The sequence below is a fragment of the Sceloporus occidentalis genome, unplaced genomic scaffold (genome assembly GCF_023333645.1).
Source record: "Sceloporus occidentalis isolate IW3139 unplaced genomic scaffold, rSceOcc1.0.p SCAF_1, whole genome shotgun sequence".
NCBI lineage: Eukaryota > Metazoa > Chordata > Lepidosauria > Squamata > Phrynosomatidae > Sceloporus > Sceloporus occidentalis.
The window spans coordinates 38525873-38545330 of record NW_028316981.1 but is presented as its reverse complement, the minus strand read 5'-3'; the positions used below and the strand labels follow the sequence as shown (position 1 = coordinate 38545330).

At 40.0% G+C, this 19458-nt stretch overlaps 1 protein-coding gene across 1 annotated transcript; it reads left to right on the top strand.

Annotated features, from left to right (window-relative positions):
• The first annotated feature begins 3529 nt into the window (after positions 1–3529).
• PROK2 (prokineticin 2) lies at positions 3530–18223 on the top strand. Its single transcript, XM_089495637.1, has 3 exons — positions 3530–3690; positions 13689–13814; positions 17294–18223. Exons 1-3 carry the CDS (start codon positions 3619–3621, stop codon positions 17417–17419), a joined length of 324 nt encoding a protein of 107 aa, XP_089351763.1. The 5' UTR covers positions 3530–3618; the 3' UTR covers positions 17420–18223.
• Positions 18224–19458: the final 1235 nt, after the last annotated feature.

The window sequence follows — 19458 nt, the reverse complement described above, 5'->3', positions numbered from 1 at the left end:
AGTGACACCACTGGAAAGGCTGAATCCATGGGTGCAGAAACTGTGGATATGGAGGGCTGACTGTACTGTACTTAAATTCAGACACATGTATGAGAAGAAATGGTTCTACCTTTAAATTCGCAAAGGCAGAATTCAGAACATCTAAAAAACAAATAGTTCTGAATAGATGCATTTTGTTCTGGGGAGCTGACAGGTGTTTACACACAATTGCTGCAGTTATGGCATTTTCCCCTTCAAAAGCCAACTATTTTCCAACTCTGAAACAGTTTTGTTAATATATTTTTTTAATACTGTTTCAAAACTGCCAGAATTTTGTTGGGCAAAAAGTTATCTCTCCCCCTGAGCTTGGTAAGGAAGTCAGTTTGCCATGTCTTTAGGAATCTCTGCATCTCCTTTAAGTGCAGAATGCTTTTAGTGGTGCACAGAATTATTATTTTTTAATCATTTTATGTTGGGATTTCAAAAATACTTCTGAAAATGAGAGAATACAAAAATTTTGGTGGTCTTATGACGCTTTGGATAGAATCAAGCAATTTCTTCTGTTCTCCCAGATGTGATTGACATTTCCTGCAAACTGTTCTCAGCTCCAGAAAGAGTAGCTCAACTCATTTTGAGAAAAATTTGTTTGCTGTTATTGTTTTAGGATTGTGGAATGTACTGTATGAATGAAATGGACTGACCTTTGGGCTGGTTTTATAGTATCCCCCAATGCCTCTTTAGTGTATTTACAGGAAAAACAAAAGAAAAAGAAAAAAAATAGGTGAAACTACAAGGAACCTGTCCACTGTGCATGCTCAACATTGCATGGGTGAGAGCATCTGGGCCATGAGCTGGCAGATGTGGCACAGTGGATGAGCAGAGGTAGAAGAAGAAGGAGCTAACAAATTGCCAAGAAGCTTTAAGTGTGAAAAAATATATACTGGAATACACCCCCAAATGAAGTTGATCCCAGGGGGAAATGCAAAAACTATAGCAAATGGTTGTCATTAGCAATAATACAGAGTAAAAAGTATTTCAACAGTTATTTAACAAACTGTGAAAAAAAATCAAAGAGAGAACTGAATGACAGGGGATGTGAGCAAAGTTCATAACAAAGTTTGTTGTTGTGTGCCTTGAAGTCATTTCCAACTCGTGGCAAACCTAAAATGAACCTATCATGGGGCTTTCTTGGCAAATTTGTTGAGAGGGGGTTTGCATTGATGTTGCCATAGGAATTATTTCCTTCTTCCCCTTTTATTCACATGCGATCTGTGTCAGAAACCTTGGCTGCCTGATACTGTATCACCATCAAAGCATGTCCTATGTGTGCAAGCTATTGAGTACAGTGCGCTTTTGGTATCCATTGGGGTTTGGTTCCAGGACCTCTGTGAATACAAAATCTGTGGATGCTCAACTCCTCTTAAATACAATGACATAATAAAATGGTGTCCTTATATAAAATGGCAAAATGAATTTTTTCTTTTTGGAATTTATATATATTTTTAAATACTTGCAAGCCACGAATGCTTGAATTTGTGGATAAAGAATACAATTTCTAGAGCATGTTTTGTGTACAAAGCACTTACTCTCTTTCATCCCCGCACCCGTGAGACAAGTTACTTTATTCAGAATCACACAGTGGCAAAAGTTGGGCGGGGATAAGGATTTGACTCTGGCTGTCCTGCATTCAAAAACAGTGTTCTCATTGCAGCAAGTTTTTGTTTCAGTGTCTATCTCTCCCATCTGACTCTGTGTGTACCCATGCAAGGAGTTCATTATTTTGCCATTGTTACGTCTCTTGTATTTTTCTTCCAAGCTTGCTGGACTGTTCCTTGTCTTTAGGACTGTGCTCTTTGCAGGATCTTGTTGTTACTCCTCTCTGAAAACCCCAGGTGGGTAAGTATGTGCGCTTGGCTTTCTGTGGTGGAAGCAGGGTAACCAGATGTCCTCCTTTTCCTGGATAATGTCTTATATTTCCGCCTTCGGTCCAGAAGGAATACCAAAATGTCCTCCATTTTCAGCATGCCTTAAGAAGCATGAATTTATATTAGTGTTTTTAGCATTTAGTTTGTAATGCCCTGCATTTTTTCTTAAGTACAGGCTGAGAGCCTTTCAGGATCTGGCTCTGCATTTGTGGAACTGTCTTCTTTGCACCTCTGGCTGGAGGAGGATCTTATCCGCTTTCGTAAAGGGTTGAAGACCTTCCTCTTCAGTTCACCAGACTGCTAAATTGTTGAGTGTCCCTAAGGTTGGTGAAATGAGTAGTGACTGATAAGGATTTTGTTTTAGTAGCATATCATTATTCTAGCATTTTATACTCTCGTGTTTTATCATGCGTTTTTGATTATATGTGTTTGATGTTCTGTCCCTTGGTGGAAAGGGTGTTATAAATACAGTCAGCCCCCTTATCCACAGATTTTTTTTATCCATGGATTCAAGCATCCATGGCTTTGAAATATTAAAAATAAAAGGTATAAATTCCAAATAGTAAAGCTTGATTTTCCATAAGGGACATCATTTTGCTATGCCCTTGTATTTAATGGGACTTGAGCATCCAGGGATTTTGTTATCCATGGGGGTCCTGGAACAGTGGATAGCAAGGGCCTACTGTAAATATTATTCGTAGTAGTATTGTGATGTCCTACATTTTGCGGTGCCTTGTCCTCCTTTGTGATTATGACATCTGGTCACCCTGGATAGAAGATAACTTCACTGGGAGACCCTTTGAAGGGCCACTTGTTGAGGGTTTAGATGCCTTCCCATTGTTTGTTCTGGGTTCTCAGATGGAGGTGAGTTTGTGGCGCTTCCTTTTAAAACAGTGGTTCTCAACTTTCCTAGTGCCGCAAAACTTAAGTACAGTTCCTCATGTTGTGGTGTCCCTCAACCATAAAATTGCGGTGTCTCGGTTCCTAAGACCATGAGAAATATGTGTTTTCCGATGGTCTTAGGCGACCCCTGTGAAAGGGTTGTTCAATTCAACCCCAAAAGGGGTCACAATCCACAGGTTGAGAACCGCAGTTTCAAAAGGAAGTGAATTTGTGCACTTAACCGTCCGTGGTGGAAAATAACTTTACTGAGGCTGCAGAAATAATCCAGTCTGGGATAACCTTAACAGCCACGGCTCAATGCTAGGGAAACCTGGGCCTTGTGGTTTGTTGTGGCACCAGGGCTCCCTGACAGAGAAGGGTCAATGTCTCACAAAGCCACAGTTCCCGGAATTCCCCTAGCATTATTGAGCCAGGGCAGTTAAAGCAGTTTTCACATTTCATACTTGGAGCCAGCATGTTCTTATGAGGTCAAAATGAACTTTTGGAACAGTGGGGGCCAAAACACACTGGAGACATAACCCGGTTTGGCACCGCTCTAACTTGCTGTCTGGCCTTGAGCCAGGAAAAGAGTGAAAGCGGTGCCAAACCGGGTTATGTCTCCAGTGTGGATGCAGCCCCCTCTCTCGCCCTGACAGCAAACAACTGCAGCAGCAGCAGGAGGAGGAGGAAGACCAGGGGGGAAGCTGGGTGGGTGACTCATCTTGCCTCCTGAATGGCAGACCTGGGCTTTATAACAGCGGCGGGAAGGGCTCTAGCTCTGCGCTGCTGCTGGAAGGAAAGAAAGGAGGAAGGCAGGAAGGCAGAGGCAGCCATGAGGAGCCTCCGCTGCGCCCCGGTCCTCCTCTTGCTGCTCTGGGCAGGAGACTCCGCGGTCATCACTGGGGTGAGAAAGAGGGGGAGCCCCAGGGCCAGAGGAGGGCCCTTGCTTCTGGGGGAGATCCATGGAGGGGAGGTCTCTGGGTGCCTGCCTCCCTCTCTCTGCATCCTGGATGCACTATTAAGATGGCTTGACCCCAAACTCTTGATGGCCACAGGTCCCTGCTCTGGAATTCTGGAAACTGTACTTTGTGCAAACTACAATTCCCAGAGTTCCAGAGGACGGCCATCAAAAGTGGTGGGGGGATGTTAGGATAAAAAGACAGCAGTTTTGATTATAGAAACATGGATATTAATTTGATGCTTAGAATATGTAATATATCATAAATGTATTGATGCATCATGCAATGCCTTGTGCAAACTACAATTTCCAGGATTCCAAAACAGGGACCTGTGGTTATCAAAAGTAGGCGGATCAAACCAGATTATTTGTACAGTGAGGACACAGCCTTAGAAATGTGCCAGGACTAGCCAAAAGCAACAGCGACTGGAGGGAAGAGAAACCTTATTTTTTTTAGTTTCGTGGCACGGGACACCTTTACAAACTACACATCCCATGGCTCCTTGTGGGATAGATAAAGAGTCTGCTGTTGTTGTTGTTGTTGTTGTTGTGTGCCTTCAGGTCGTTTCTGACTTGACATGGGGTTTTCTTGGCAAGGTTTGTCCAGAGGGGGGTTTGCCAATGCCTTCCCCTGAGGCTGAGAGAGTGTGACTTGCCCAAGGTTTCTTAATGGGTTTCCATGGTCATGGAAGTTAAAAGGAGTATCAAACTGCTTTAATCCTGCCATGGGGGTGGAAGTAGCAGATTTACACACTACACTTGGTGGTGGTGGTTGCTTTTGCTTGTGGAGGGTGTGGAGAGAGAGAAATAAGAGTTACTACAGGTTTTACTCTCTCAGCCTCAGGGGAAGGCAATGGCAGACCCCCTCTCTGAAGAAACCTTGCCAAGAAAAACCCATGATAGGGGTCACCACAAGTATGAAATGGCTTGAAGGCACACAATAACAACAACAACAACAACAACACAGCTTTTGGAAGGAGGGGTAAAAACCCAGAAGGTTGAAATGTAGGACATGTCCTGGAAAAGGAGGAGTCCTGGTCAAAAAAAAAAAAAAAAGAGGGTGACATGTCCTCCATTTCAGTCATCTGTCCAAGAGTACACAACAAAAAGGAGGGATCCAAGGCTGGGATCTGTGTCTGTACCCACTTGGTCCCAAACTGTTGTGGGAGACATTTGAAAAATGGCCTCTGATGAGATGCCACTGGTAGAAGCAAGAGGGTGGGAGGAGTGCTGATGATGTCTCCTTAGTTACTGAGGTAAATTCAGTTTTTCTCTTCCCAGCTGGCTGTTAATGACACTCTCAGGCAGAAAAGAAGAAGGCTGCTCTTCATGCCCCATCAGGATCAATGGTAGTATTTGGTTTGAACTGCTCTTTTTTTCTAGGAGACCCGTCACACTGGAGAAATAAAGCAGTTTCACACCAGTGTGAAGTCGAAGGCATTCATGGCTGGCATCCATAGTTTTTTGTGGGTTTTTCAGGCTATAAGAGCTTATCACACTAGCGAAATCCCGCTGAGAAATGGGGTTTAAAGTAGATTTAAATTAGGGGAAAAAACTTGCAAATGCGGGCAGTTTATCACACGACATTTCGCCAGACCAGAAATAATGTGAAAATAAAGCGAACGTAAAGGGGACAAAGCCGGCAGCTTTTTATTTTCAGGAAGTTCCGAAAGTAAAAAGCTGCCATTTCTGTCCCCTTTACATTACCTTTATTTTCACGTTTTTTTAAGTCTGGTGAAACGTCGTGTGATAAACTTCCCGCATTTGCTGTTTTTTTTTCTAATTTCAATCTACTTTAAATCCCATTTCTCGCTAGCATGAAAAGGTCTTAAGTGGCCATGTTCTAGAAGTGTTTGTTCCTGACATTGTGCCAGTTGCTGGTGAAACGTCAGGAACAAACTCTTCTAGAACATGGCCACACAGCCTGAAAAACCCACAAAAACCTATAGTTTCACACCACTTTAATCTGTCATGCCTCCATCTTGTGGAATCCCGAGATATGTAGTTTTGTGAGGTATGCAGCATGGTCTGTCAGATAGTTCTGGGGCTTGTTTCAAGTTATTTCCAGCTTATGGCAACCCTAAGGTAAACCTACCACAGGGTTTTCTTGGAAGGTTTCTTCAGAGAGGGGTTATCATTGCCATCCTTTGTGCTTACTTAAATAACAGTAACTCACAATAGGGTTTGCCTTGTGTGTGCTGTGTGCCTTCGCATCATTTCAGACCTATGGCAACCTTAGGTGAATCTATCACAGGGTTTTCTTGGCAGGTTTCTTCAGAGGGGGCTTGCCATTGCCATCCTCTGAGGCTGAGAGGGTGTGACTTGTGCAAGGTCACTCAGTGGAATTCGAACCCTGCTCTCCAGAATCATATTCCAACACTCAAACCACTACACCACACTGGCTCTCACTCCAAACTAAAAATCTCTGGATTCTGTAGGATGGAGTCATGACAGTTAAAGTGGTGTCAAACTGCTTAATTTCTACAGTGTGGATGCACCCTTCAGCTCAAATGGGTCATTTGGAGGAAATATGAAGCTACCTTCCCTTAAGAGATGTGCTAACCTGTAACTGAAAGTCTTCCAGGTTGCCTAAAACTAAACCTGGTTGGAATGTCTGTGTCTCGTGTGCCTTCAAGTCGTTGTTGACCTTTTTTGACCTAAGGCTGGGGTTGTTCCCACTTAAGATTTGAAACGATTTAAAATACAACGTTTTTAATAAAATCGATTCAAAATAACACTGTTCTTATCCCGCTATCCGAATCGCTTTGTTCATCGTTCCCATCTGGTTGTTTAAATCGAAGTTTTTACCTGCAAGCGTTCCTACTTGGCATGAAATCGGTGTTTAAATAAAGCGATTCTTCTCCTCCATACCTTATTTGGAGCTGTCAATCAATAGTACGTCAGAATGACGTAACGTTAATCCGGAATATTTGGAAGCGATTTATCTTTTGGCATCGTTTCCATTTCATTGACAGCCAGGGAGAATCCCTTCAGAGAGCACAGAGATCAATGGGAGAGGCTTCTGGCAAAAAGCGAAGCTCTTTCCAGAGGAACTATGGGATAGGTTTTGGAGGGCAGCATCCTGTCTCCCAAGACAGCCAGGGAGAATCCCTTCAGAGAGCACAGAGATCAATGGGAGAGGCTTCTGGCAAAAAGCGAAGCTCTTTCCAGAGGAACTATGGGATAGGTTTTGGAGGGCAGCATCCTGTCTCCCAAGACAGCCAGGGAGAATCCCTTCAGAGAGCACAGAGATCAATGAAGGAGGCTGCTGGAAAAGCAGGGAGGGAGCACTCTTCCCAAAGATTCTCTTTCCAGGGTTGGAGGAGAAGGCAGATTCCGTTTGAGAAAGAGAGGAAGAAAGGCTCTATTCCCCCCCCCCCCATTGATCAGAGCCCTTCCTTGCCTGGGCGAGATCAGATGCCTCCTCGCGAGGAGCCTTCCCTTCCCTGCCTGGGCGAGATCAGTGCCCAAGCGGGCAGGGAATGCCTCTTTGAGAGGAGCCTTCCCTTCCTGCCTCTCCTCCGTTAGAAATGGGCTCTCCCCACACAGAGGGGAGGTTGCAATCCACCAGGGGAAGCCTTGTACTCCTTTGGCAGATGCAGGCGCTTGAGCAGCCGGGACTTCAGGTGTTTAAAGCGCTGAAGAGATTAAGCGCCTGTAAACCATTAAAATAAAAAATAAAAATAATCCTTATCTCTTATTGAAAGACCACAGCGGACAAAGGGGTGAGGGAAGCAAAAATGGCGACAGCCAGATGGATGGGGACAGAAAGGGCAACTCCCCCAAGGACAGCCCCATCGCACTCCGCTCCTCCCATTCATCTAACGCAATTTCAAAGGCTGTCGTTCCTATTTAAATGCTCCGGTTCCTAAATCGAATCAATGGAAAAACGTAGGTCAGACCCTAGTGTTTTTTTAACACGCGTTAAATGAGGAAAACTCGAATCAAAATTTTATTCCGCTCTACAATTCGATTTGTAGTGGAGACGATTGCGGGTTGCTCTAGAACCGTTCTAGGTTTAAATCGGATCCTAATAGGAACGCCACTCCTTGGATTCGATTCAGAACGCGGGGTTTCACCTAGTGAGAACAACCCCGCTGTGAATCTATCACAGGATTTTCTTGGCAAGACTTGTGAAGAGGAAGTTTGCCATTGCCATTGGGAGGTTTAGGGCAGTGCTCCTCAAGCTATCTGATATGGTCCAGGAATTATCAGTACTTATTTTTTGCATTGTGTTGATGGGCTTCAACTATTTCTTTAAACTTTCCTGTAAACTTGCCAGGGACCAGCAACCAGTAGCTCCAGGACTACCAGTTTGAATAGCACTTGGTTTAGAGGATCAAAGAGCTTTTGACTACAGTTCGAAAGGAAGGAGGGAACAAATCCCACTGAGCACAGTAGGACTCACTTCTGACTAAACATGTATGAGTTTGTGCTGTTAGGTTTCTGGACTGACTCCCAATGTGAGGAAATTCCTTTCTGGAATGAAATCTTGACACACATACAACACACCTAGAAGTGTCCACTGAGCTTTGCCACTGATTGTGACCCTAAACCAAAATCATTTCTCCTCTGTCAAAGGTTAATCTATTCACAATTCTGTCGCTTTGCCAATAAACTTTGATTGTAATTGATTCTGTTGGAAACGTGAATGAAACAAGAGCTTGATCTTCACACTAGTCTAATTTCAAATTTTAAAATTTTAAAGCTACCATTACCGTCATATCAGTGTGCATAAAGATTCTTTGTATTTGGGAAAAAAGGACCTATGAAACTTTAGCCTTTCATATATACATTGATTCTTCCTCTGCAAAATATTTTGCTATCCCTAAAGGTGAACAATAAGGGAAACTACTGAATTTTCTCAACCTACATTGAAAGACAGCTTTACAATGTTTTGGCTATATTAGGAATATTTTCCCAACGTTTTTTATCCATTTTATATTGGATCCATTGTGCCTTTGATCTTGAATCTACAGCCTTTTACCATTTCACTGTAAACACCCTTCCTCCCAGCAATTTGCTTCTATTGTTTAGTTAGGTGCTTGTTTTTAAGGTCACACTGGCGGAAGGAAAGAGAGAGCAAAATCAGGATGGAGGCTAACAATTTGGAGGATTTGTACTGTATTCAATGCCTCTAACATACACTGCTAACGTTACAGACAGAAAAATGAAGGGAATTGTGTAGTACAACCATATATGGTGAAAGGTCTGGAAACTTTGCCCTATGAGGAACAACTCAGGGAGCTGGGGATGTTTAGCCTGGAGAAGGTTAAGAGGTGATATGATAGCCCTGTATAAATATTTGAAAGGATGTCATATTGAGGAGGGAGCAAGCTTGTTTTCTGCTGCTCCAGAGAACATAACCCAGAACAATGGATGCAAGCTACAGGAAAAGAGATTCCACCTCAACATTAGGAAGAACTTCCTGACAGTAAGGGCTGTTCGACAGTGGAACACACTCCCTCGGAGTGTAGTGGAGTCTCCTTCTTTGGAGGTCTTTAAGCAGAAGCTAGATGACCATCTGCTGAGGATGCTTTGATTTGGATTTCCTGCATGGCAGGGGGTTGGACTGGATGGCCCTTGCGGTCTCTTCCAACTCTGATTCTATGATTCTATGATTCTTTGATATCAGCCTCAGCATCTTAACATGTTGCATCAGTCTTGTGTGTCTTCAAAAGTACTAAATGTGACATTATCCTTTCCATTTTCTCTTGGCTGGTCTGGGTCAGTATAAGCAAAGGATTTCTGTGACAATCTCATTCTCAGTTCTTCCAACCAATATTACTTCTTGTATCATTGTGAAACCCTTTCTGTTAAGTCAACACCTCTATATTTATTGAAGAAGCACATGATGCAATCTACGCTCTCTGACACAGGAAGAAGTCCGATAGAGGAGTGTTTGCAGGAGTAAATTGTATACATAGGATCATCAGGTTCAGAAAGGAAGAATTTGTCAGGAGAATGGTTTTTATTGTAGAATGCCTAACAACTCCCAGCATTAAATTAAAATATTAAAATAACTGTAATTTCACAGCAGCATTTATGTTTAGGGCAAGTGTACTTCTGTTTTCTAAGCTTATTTGTTATTTTTCATAATGTAATACTGTATATACCCATGTATAAGTCTAGAAATTTTTGTCAAAAGACTGACCCAAAAATCTGACTTGACTTATACACAGGTCAATGTAAATACTGTACTTTAACTCTTATTTAAAAAGGACCCATCCTCTGGTGAAAGAGAAGAGTGTAATCTGTACTAGAAGCACTGACCTCTCTCTACTCTCATCCATTCAGTATTTAAGTGTGATCACATACAGTTATGCCTGTGCCTGCTGGAATTTTATAAGTTCTTTGACATTGCTTTCCTTTGTTTTAGATCCTTTGTTACATGCCCCGAAGTCTTACCCTCCACTTATCTATAAGTCATATCACAATTCATAATTTTGGCCCTAAAAACCTGCCCTCGACTTATTCATGAGGTCAACTTACAGTCAAGTATATACGGTAGTTTTGGAAACTCCTTCCCCATGTCTCATGGTGTGAGAATAGCAGCAATAAGCCTGACATCATGCCATTAAATTAAATTAAATTGTTCCCTCTACCTGATTTTGACAAACTGCATCCCTGCACTATACTAAGGGGAGATTTTTCCTGATGCTAACTGTACTTAAGAAGATTTTTGTCATGATCTCAGCTGGAGAGACAAAGGATTAAACACCACATCTTCAGCAGTATGATTCCAATGAAAAAAATCAACCCTATCCCATTAAATGATGTTGCAGGTAGTGGATCTAAAATCATGTGTAGTTAGTTGATCTCCATGTGAGTCCTGACCTTGGGAGTAAGGCAGGATATAAATAAATATTATAATAATAGTTATAGAAGATCCCTAGCTAATTGCAATTGTACTAAAGGGAGCAGTAAAGAGACAAGGGGCTATCTGCACTATACAGCTATATATCAGTTTCATTCCGCTTTAACTATGGTTTGATCCTATAGAAATCTGGGATTTGTTGTTTAGTAAGCTGGTGAGGTAACTCCAAAGATGAGCACTAGAGCTCTGCCTCCAACCAAATTTCAACTCCCCAAGATTTCATCTGATGAAGCCAGATGATGTGTATGGTAGATTTTTTGTTTATTTCAACACAATTTGTCCATGGAAAATTTTCGACACACAAACATAAACGTCCATAATTATCTGGGCTGTTGCACTGCAATGGACTAAATATAGGATATACATTTCGAGCTATTATTCTGATAAGACAAACACTGACAAACCATAGTGTTCAGAGTAACAGCCTAGCAGATGAATACACTGCTATGTTGGTTTCTATTTCACAAAAATCTCTTACATCTCAATCAGTCACAAATATAAGTAAGCAAAAGACAAAATGTGATACAGTTGCCTATGTTGAGACGCGCTTCAACTTTTTATTGAAGCAGAATATTCACTTAGTGGTACCAGATCAATTTTTTTCTGAGCTTGAATGGGGACTAATGAATAGTACCAAGACTGAGTGAGGCACTGAACACACAGGCAGTATACAGTGGGACAACTCTGTCAAATCCTGCCTCCAGATCCAGCCCATTCTCACCCCCAGCACTTACCTAGTCTGGCACGGCAATGGGCAAGTGTTCAGATGTCTGCCTGCCACCGCACCATGGAGCTGACGACAACTCACCAGCACCACCAGTGCCACTATTTGAGGGTGCCCTGGTGGTGCAATGGTTAAATGCTGGTACTGGTGCCACAACGTTGTAAGTTTGATCCTAGAGGAGGGCTTCAAGGTCCACTCAGCCTTCCATGCTTTTGTAGCTTGGTAAAATGAATACCCAGCTTGTTGAGGGCAATTGGCTTACACATTGTAAACTGCTTAGGGAGTGCTATTTCACTGATAAACAGAGATGTACTTGCTATTGCTGTTGCTATATTCTCTGTGATGCCCCCTGCTATATCCCATAAGGAATACACAATTGAATGCACAACTGAAATGTGCTTTCCAACAAAAAAGCATGTGCAGTGCAGCACTTATTCTACTCAACTGTATACAGTGTACTCACAGGGCATCATAAAGGGCCTTTAACTGTGTTGCAACTTAAGGCAATAAATAGAATGGAAGCTTCCACAAAGTTATGAAGTTATCTGAAACATATCTGTGAAGAAAGAAAGGTTATCAAAATTGCAATCTAATTATTATATTAATATATTAATTCAGCAGTGGGACATTATAGAAACTGAATTGATAACATTTTCTTAAGCCACAGCAATTTAGTAAATCTGTATTATGATACATCTTTGTTACTCAAATTGCATACTGTTTAAGCAGTAGTATTCAGTATAGTATAATTATATTCATAATGAAATCTTCCAGAGTGTACATTTGTTTCAGAGGACAGTTATGTTCCCCTCAGAGCCATTATCTGCTCATAAACTCATACTTATGAGTCTGCTTATTTATGATGCCTTCTTCAGCGAACTCTTAGAGTGTTTAGCAGTTTTAGTACTTAAAATAAAATGGCACCAAAAATAAAGTTGTTAATCTGACAGCAGAGTGTATTTAGAAGTAATTCTCTTGGTGTTCAGTGGAGTTTACTCCCAGGTAAGTAGATATAGGAATCTAACAAGTAGTTCCTTGACTTCATTAAGAGCATTTGTTTAAAAAAATTGTTATTCACATTTTTATATCACAATTACTCAGCCAATTCTTATTATTGTTGCCTTAAACAAATCTCTACAAATGAATTTTCTGATGTTTTTCCCACTGTAACATGTGCATTAAGATGTATTTTCGTATACATGGCAACAATTAGTATACAATTCATATACATGGCAACAAAATCCAGCAACTTCATCCACTTATTCTCTAGAAAATCAAGATTGCTGTAAAATATCAAAAAGTTAAAAGAGCTTTGCAACTAATAGAAATCTATTGGCAGGCCAAATTGGGAGATGATTTTTCCAGAGTAATTCCTGTAACTGACTGGAGACATTCTGGTTATCTTAATATCTAACACACAGATATTTGTGCCTAATAATCACAAAACAACTGGCTATTTGTTAACAGCATAACAGCCACTGCAGAATACACACCCAGCCTCCAAACAGTGGCTCCTACTTAATGTTGGATTCTTCTTACGAAAATGCTATCCTGATGATGATTATATATTACAAGCCTGCAAAAGGAAAGCAGGAAAGGGGCCAGCCTAGTCTCCTGTGAAAGAGATTTCCAGAAAATGGGAGCAGCCACTGAGAAGGCTCTCTCTCATGTCCTCACCAAGTGAATGGTGGCGGCACCAAGATAAAGCCTTCCCCAGAAGATCTTAGGGCTCTAGCAGGTTCGTACGGGGAGATCCATCTCTCAAATAGACTGGACCTAAGCTGTACAAGGCTTTATAGGTCATGACCAGCACTTTCAATTGTGCCTGGAATTGAACCAGTAGCCAGTGGAACTGTTTCAATAACAGAGTCATATGTAAACAGTTGGATTTGGGCCTAAAAGATTACCCAACAAGTCTAAATCACTACATATTTTTTAAAATCTAAGTTGATTTTTTAATTATTTTTTTAAAAAAGATACAGTCATCTCTCTCTGTCTCTACAGATTATATTTGGAAAATATTCAAAAATAATATAAATTTCAAAAGCAAACCTTGTTTTTGCCATTTGATATAAGGGACACCATTTCACTATGCCATTGTATTTAATGGGATTTGAGCAGCCATCAATTTTGGTATCCATGGGGGTCCTGGAACCAAAGCCCAGTGGATACCAAGGGTCCACTGTACTGAGAGCTGGTCAGATTTTTAACTGCAGTCTTGCAGTCTCTGGTGCAAACTCTTAAAATATAGTCTTTTATATACATGTGAAAATGATGGAACAGTCTTGGATATTTTGGGTAATTTTGCTTATCTAATCCGTGTGTTTATTTGTTTTATTTAAGGCTTGTGACAGAGATCTGCAATGTGGTGGAGGCATGTGCTGTGCTGTTAGTCTCTGGATTCGAAGTCTTCGAATGTGTACACCAATGGGTGACTTGGGAGAGGACTGTCATCCTTTGAGTCACAAAGTTAGTGTATTATTCTAGTACTTTGTGTGATACTGTAACTGACAGGGTAGAAGAAAATGTGAATAAATTTTGTTGTAAGTCAGACTGCATAAAATAGTGCCCATTGCAAAAATGCAAGAAGGTATATATTATCCAGGAAGTTGTCTTTTTATGGAAATAACGTCATCGGAACATACGCAAATAAACATATTACTGTCAGTTTTATTCTGTAAAAGATCTAAGGTAAAAAAAGTTCAGCATTTTCCTTCTTTATCATAGAGTATGAGTAATATTTTGCATGCCATTCGTACTCTTATGTCCTTAAGTAATCTGGTAATTCAAGTCATGCTGTTGATTTTTAAATCTTTTACTTTTTTAAGTGGGCAAATTGTTCAGATTGTCACAATTCCTCATTTTTGAAAAGACACACTTCTTTTTAAAGCTATTAAATACATACAATAAAATATAAAACACCACACTGGTTAGATATTGGAGCTTTTCTTCGGAGCTTGATGGCTTGCTTTTTCTTCCAGCTTCTAATTGCCAGTTTCCGAACCATGTTTTCACAGCCATGTGTATGGCACTGGTGGTATGTTTCTAGAATATAAATAAACACAGCATTGGTCAATGGGATTTTACAGAGGACTGACACTACTATAGGCCACTAAACAAGTCCACTTACATAAATAAATTCTTTAAACCCCTGGGGTGGATCTAGACTATGTCAGTAGAAGTTAATCCCAATTCAGATCAGTGGTACTGAAGTTATGACTAACTTGTGCCAATGTTTAACTTACGTTTAACCAGCTCAGTCTGAAATGTAGATCCAGCATATTAATTTAAGAATTTCAAACACTTTTTTTGATTAAGCATTCTCTTATGGGAATACTTATTATCTATAATGGAATCTAAATCTCCACTAATATAACCACTGTCAGTGAAGCAGGTAGAAAGAATCTTTAGAAATTATGTATAAATTTCTTTTGATCGTGCTTATGTAGTGCCAACAGCTTTTAGCTGTGTCCGTGATTTTTCTTTAAAGAAACTAGTATGGAATTACATATAATTTAAAAAGAATAATGGAGCTTAGACAGATATCCTTCTCTTACCACTAAGCAACTATTGCTTGTTTACATACATGCTTTCAATGATAAAACAAGACTCCCTTCTCTAGCAGATGGCAGAATTCCCACCTGGAACTTTGATCTGGAATCTTTATTTTCATACATTATAGTTCCAAGTATTTAGGCTATCCCTGGTGGGACTAATTTTATTCTTTTCCGTGAGATTATACCACTGCAGAAGGCCTCCAGAACCTTCTTTGTCTACACTTCTAGATGTGGAAAGGGTACTTCTGTGGCCCTCCAAATTTTGTTTGACTGCAGCTACCATGACCTATCAATGTACAATGTGTATGATAGTTAGGACTGCATTATCTGGAGAACTACAGTTGTCTGTCCTCTGCATGCAAGAAGATAAGAACTGTAGTCACTATCTTCATGCTTAGTTCCTTCTGGGTGTACTGTGGAAGCAGCAGGAGGAGGGAGAAATGTCACTGGTGATATTCTGGAAACTAATGGCATTCCTTTGTGCCTTCTATGGCTTCACTTGTGAAAACATTTATTGTGTTTTAATATTAAGCAATTCTGCAAGCTTTGAAACTAAAAGTGGCCAATGGCTTGTATATTCAGGATTTCATTTTCCTTCAAGTGTTATCCTTAGAGGTTATCAACTCTTCAAAACACCAAAAGCTGACATTCACCATTTGATTGCAGATCATGTACAAAGTAGATGTCTTCTGTTTTCCCATTCTGTCACACCACTGTATTTAAACTCAGTTTGCAAAGACAAGCCTAAATTGAAAGGCTTTACCTCCCTTCATACTAGATTAGCCATAGGCATTCTTTGTTAAATCACACATAGAGAACTTGTAAAGTGGACCACCAACTGATAAAGGCTGATTAGAGATCATTAAAGGCATATAGCTTAATATGGATGGTTTAAATTTTTGTCCTTTTGATAAGACTGAGTCCTTCATTTAACCCATGCTGTTGTAACCTCTATGAATGCCTAGTTTGGCCCAGTGGGTGGGAAAACTTTAAAGAAGTGGCTGTTCTTACTAGCTGAGCTCAGACAGAGAGGGAGAAACTGGAAAGGAGAGAAGCTGCAGTTTGCTGGGATAAGGATTAGGCCCTTAAATAAAGCAGTAGATTTTTCAATTGTGTATTTAGGAGGGGACAAAATGATTACATCAGTGTGGGCAGCCAATTTTGTATCTCTTTCTGTTGGGGCAACTATAAATGCATATTACAAAAAGAATATAAATTTAAGTCCAATTTTGTTCAACAACAATAGAACAAATTATAAACTAATTTGAACACGTATACACTATTCCAAATCTTCCTTGCATCCAGACAGGTGCAAGCCAAGTTTTGCTTTGAGGACTCATCTACATATGGTACTCAGCCATATTACAAATGTCAGTACAAAATTTAAAGCTGTAAATAAAAGGTACATAGTAGGTGGGAATGAATAATAGAAATTATTCTATAAGGACTTCATTTTTTTCCTCTGCTAAATACACAATTGAAAGTTGAGCTACCTTACTCAAGGTGAAAGGGACCTAATCTTTATCCCTGCCTCCTGCAGCCCCTCCCTTCTCCAGCCCTTCTTCTCTTTCTAAATTTGACAAGTAAATTACAGGGTTAAACTGTCACTTCTAGAGATATTTTCCAATAAAACAAGCAATGTATTGTGCATGTCACAGAAATACATATTGCTTGTTGATATGCCTAAAACTACCACAAGAGACCAGTCTGTCCCAAATATAGAATATGGATTTCTGCATGGAGCAGGGAATATGGCAGTAGAGGTCTATATAGTACACCAGAACAGGAACAAAAAGCTGATTAAACATAGCTTCAGCTTGGGACATAGTTGCATTATATAAATATTCTTAAGTAAAATGCATCCTCCCTGTGCATCAGTTAGAATAATTGTTATGCAACCATAAGACTCTGATGAAGCAGAGTGTCCAGTTCCAAGCTGATCATGCTCAGTCTGTTTTCTTTTTTACAGCTGAACCTGAGTGTTGCATCTAGGAAAAAAATAGAAATATTTTTACCAAATGAATGACAAAAGTGTATGGATGACCCTATTGGCCCAATCTGAAGCAAGGTGGCTTAGCATCTACCAACGTCATTGTACTTTTAGCTAGTCCTTTAGCAAAAGGACAGTCTATACAAGAGTTACTGTTCAGTGATTATTATGTTTTTGTGATAATTATCACATTGTCACATTTGTGATAATTATCACATTTTATAAACAATAAAATATGCACAGGAAATGGGGCAGTATAGCCTTAAAGAAGATAAGAGTATGTTGTTGGGAGTCCCATGAACCACTTTGATATCACTGTAGAAGCTTTATTGTTTACAGAGCGCACTGGAGCTAAGTATCACTGTGTGTTCTTGTCTTTAATTTTACGTATTTGTTTCCAGATTCCCTTTCGTGGAAGGAGAATGCATCACAGCTGTCCATGTTTACCTAACTTGGCTTGTGTCCGGATTTCGTCTAGCAAATACAAATGTTTACCAGACTTCAAAAACGAAGATCTCTTTTTTTAGCAAAAAATATTGTGAGGGATTTCGTGGCATTGCTTATTTTCATGTACTGAGACCCTTGTGATAGTGACAAAGTTGTTTGCCAGAGGAAATTTTCTAACATACTTTCTCTCCTTGTAAACATGTTATTAAGATATCATACTTGATAACAGCCATGATGATTTTTGCTAGATATTTATGTGGCATTATTTGTATGAGCTTGTGACCTGCCAGTCTGAATGCATCAAGCATGTCTGGGAGACTGCTAGACACTAAATAAACTTCCTGGCTTTCTGGCCTGCAGGAAGGAAGCAGTATCAAGTAACTAACTGGCAGTCCCCAGTGCATGGCATATGGACTGAATTTAGCTTGATGGGTCACAAACCGCAGGCATGTACTAAAGGAATATTATGCTCTTTTCTCCTAAAAGCTATATTTCTTTAAAGTGTTCAGGTCACTCATCTAGAACACTGGACACCCAGAATTGCTGTGACAGTTTGCATCAATTGAACCATTATTTTTCTGAAAGTACTAAGCTTGACAGAAAGTATTGTGTCCAACAATATAATACATAGGGAAGGAGGAATGATGCACATCCAGCTGTGGCTCAGCCACTCTCCTGTCCCCTCTCAAGTAAGAGAGAATGGAGCATCAGAAGGACACCAAAGCCCAGGTAGAGCAAATTTGGCTCAAGGGCCAAATTTGGCTCAAGGGCTAGAGATACTACCCCTGATTTAAAGAATCTTAACAATTACACAATAAGTATAAGGGAAAGAATTGTTTTGAAATTTATCTAGCATAAATTAGGAACTTGTCTAAAACTGTATGTATGCAGGGTACTTTCTATTTTTAAACAAATCTGATAGTCTTTTGAATTGAAGTACCTGACTTCTTGTTATGTAAATATATTGATATTGCTATGCAAAAATTCTGTATCAGAATAATAACAGTATGGCATTGTATTTATTTAAGATTATATTATTATTTTGCACTGTGGTTTTTGCTTTTTATTCTTTAAAAGTTACTGTTACCTACCAACATTAAATTAAAAAATTATACTTGTGTACAAGATTTCTAAGAATATGCACTACCAAATTTTTCACAGGCACCACAACTTTAAAAGACAGATTAAAGATGATGTGAAGGACTTTCCTAGGTTTAAGATTTTAGAATTCAAGAGTCATTACAAATTATTAAATCTTATGATGTTCTACCTGTTTTCTTTGCTTCTCATTTTTGTTGCCGAAAACCCAAACAGGATAATCCTATGTGTTCTTTTCTTAGAACTAAATCTCCATGAGTGCAATAAGGCTTAACCTAAAATAGGTGGGTATAGAATTGCAGCTTTAGGAGCTTTGTTCTTTGCAGCTTTTATCATCTTTTTTTTTTTCTTGGAATACCAACTGATGATTAGCAAATGTGCACTATTTGAGTAAACATATAGTTTCCTTTAATTCATGAATGATTGGTGTAGATGGTTTTACCTTCTGAATACATCTGAAGCCTGACCAGAAGATTGCTAAAATTCCTTGACTAATCAAATGTGATAAAGTTCCATTGTCAATAACAATCCTACCTATGGAACTAAGGCCAATGACATGAAGGGGTTCTAACATGTTCTTTGTAGAAGAATCAGCATAATCAAATAGGTTTTTTTTCTGAGCTATATAATTTTAGTTTCCCAGTAGAACGTGACATGTTTGAAAGTTTACCATTAAAAAAATAATATATTCTGCATATAGAAAAGCAAAGCTGGGCTAAACACAAGCTAGCTTTTTTTGTGCAGAATTATTTTTGTTGTCATGAAGAATCCCAGAAATGGTTGAATGCTAATAATTCTGACTGCATAAACCAGGGGTAGGCAACCTGTGGCCTGCGGGCCGGATGCGGCCTGGCAAGGCCTTGGGACCGGCCCCAGCCCGGTCCTGCCACCAATTGCCACTGGGGCCTTTGGCCTCTCGTGCGCAGGGGCAAGGGGTGCAATTGTCTATAGACGCCTCAGAAACATGCATTTATATTAACATTTTTTTAAAAAAATCAGCAAATTTTTTTGCGTGTCCTCC

What these genes read in the sequence shown, in the direction of transcription:
- PROK2 (XM_089495637.1), top strand. Translation starts at nt 3,619, where the DNA reads ATGAGGAGCCTCCGCTGCGCCCCGGTCCTCCTCTTGCTGCTCTGGGCA. An exon ending in ACTCCGCGGTCATCACTGGG is followed by an intron (nt 3,691 to 13,688) that starts GTGAGAAAGAGG and finishes GTTTTATTTAAG; the next exon opens with GCTTGTGACAGAGATCTGCA. An exon ending in GTCATCCTTTGAGTCACAAA is followed by an intron (nt 13,815 to 17,293) that starts GTTAGTGTATTA and finishes ATTTGTTTCCAG; the next exon opens with ATTCCCTTTCGTGGAAGGAG.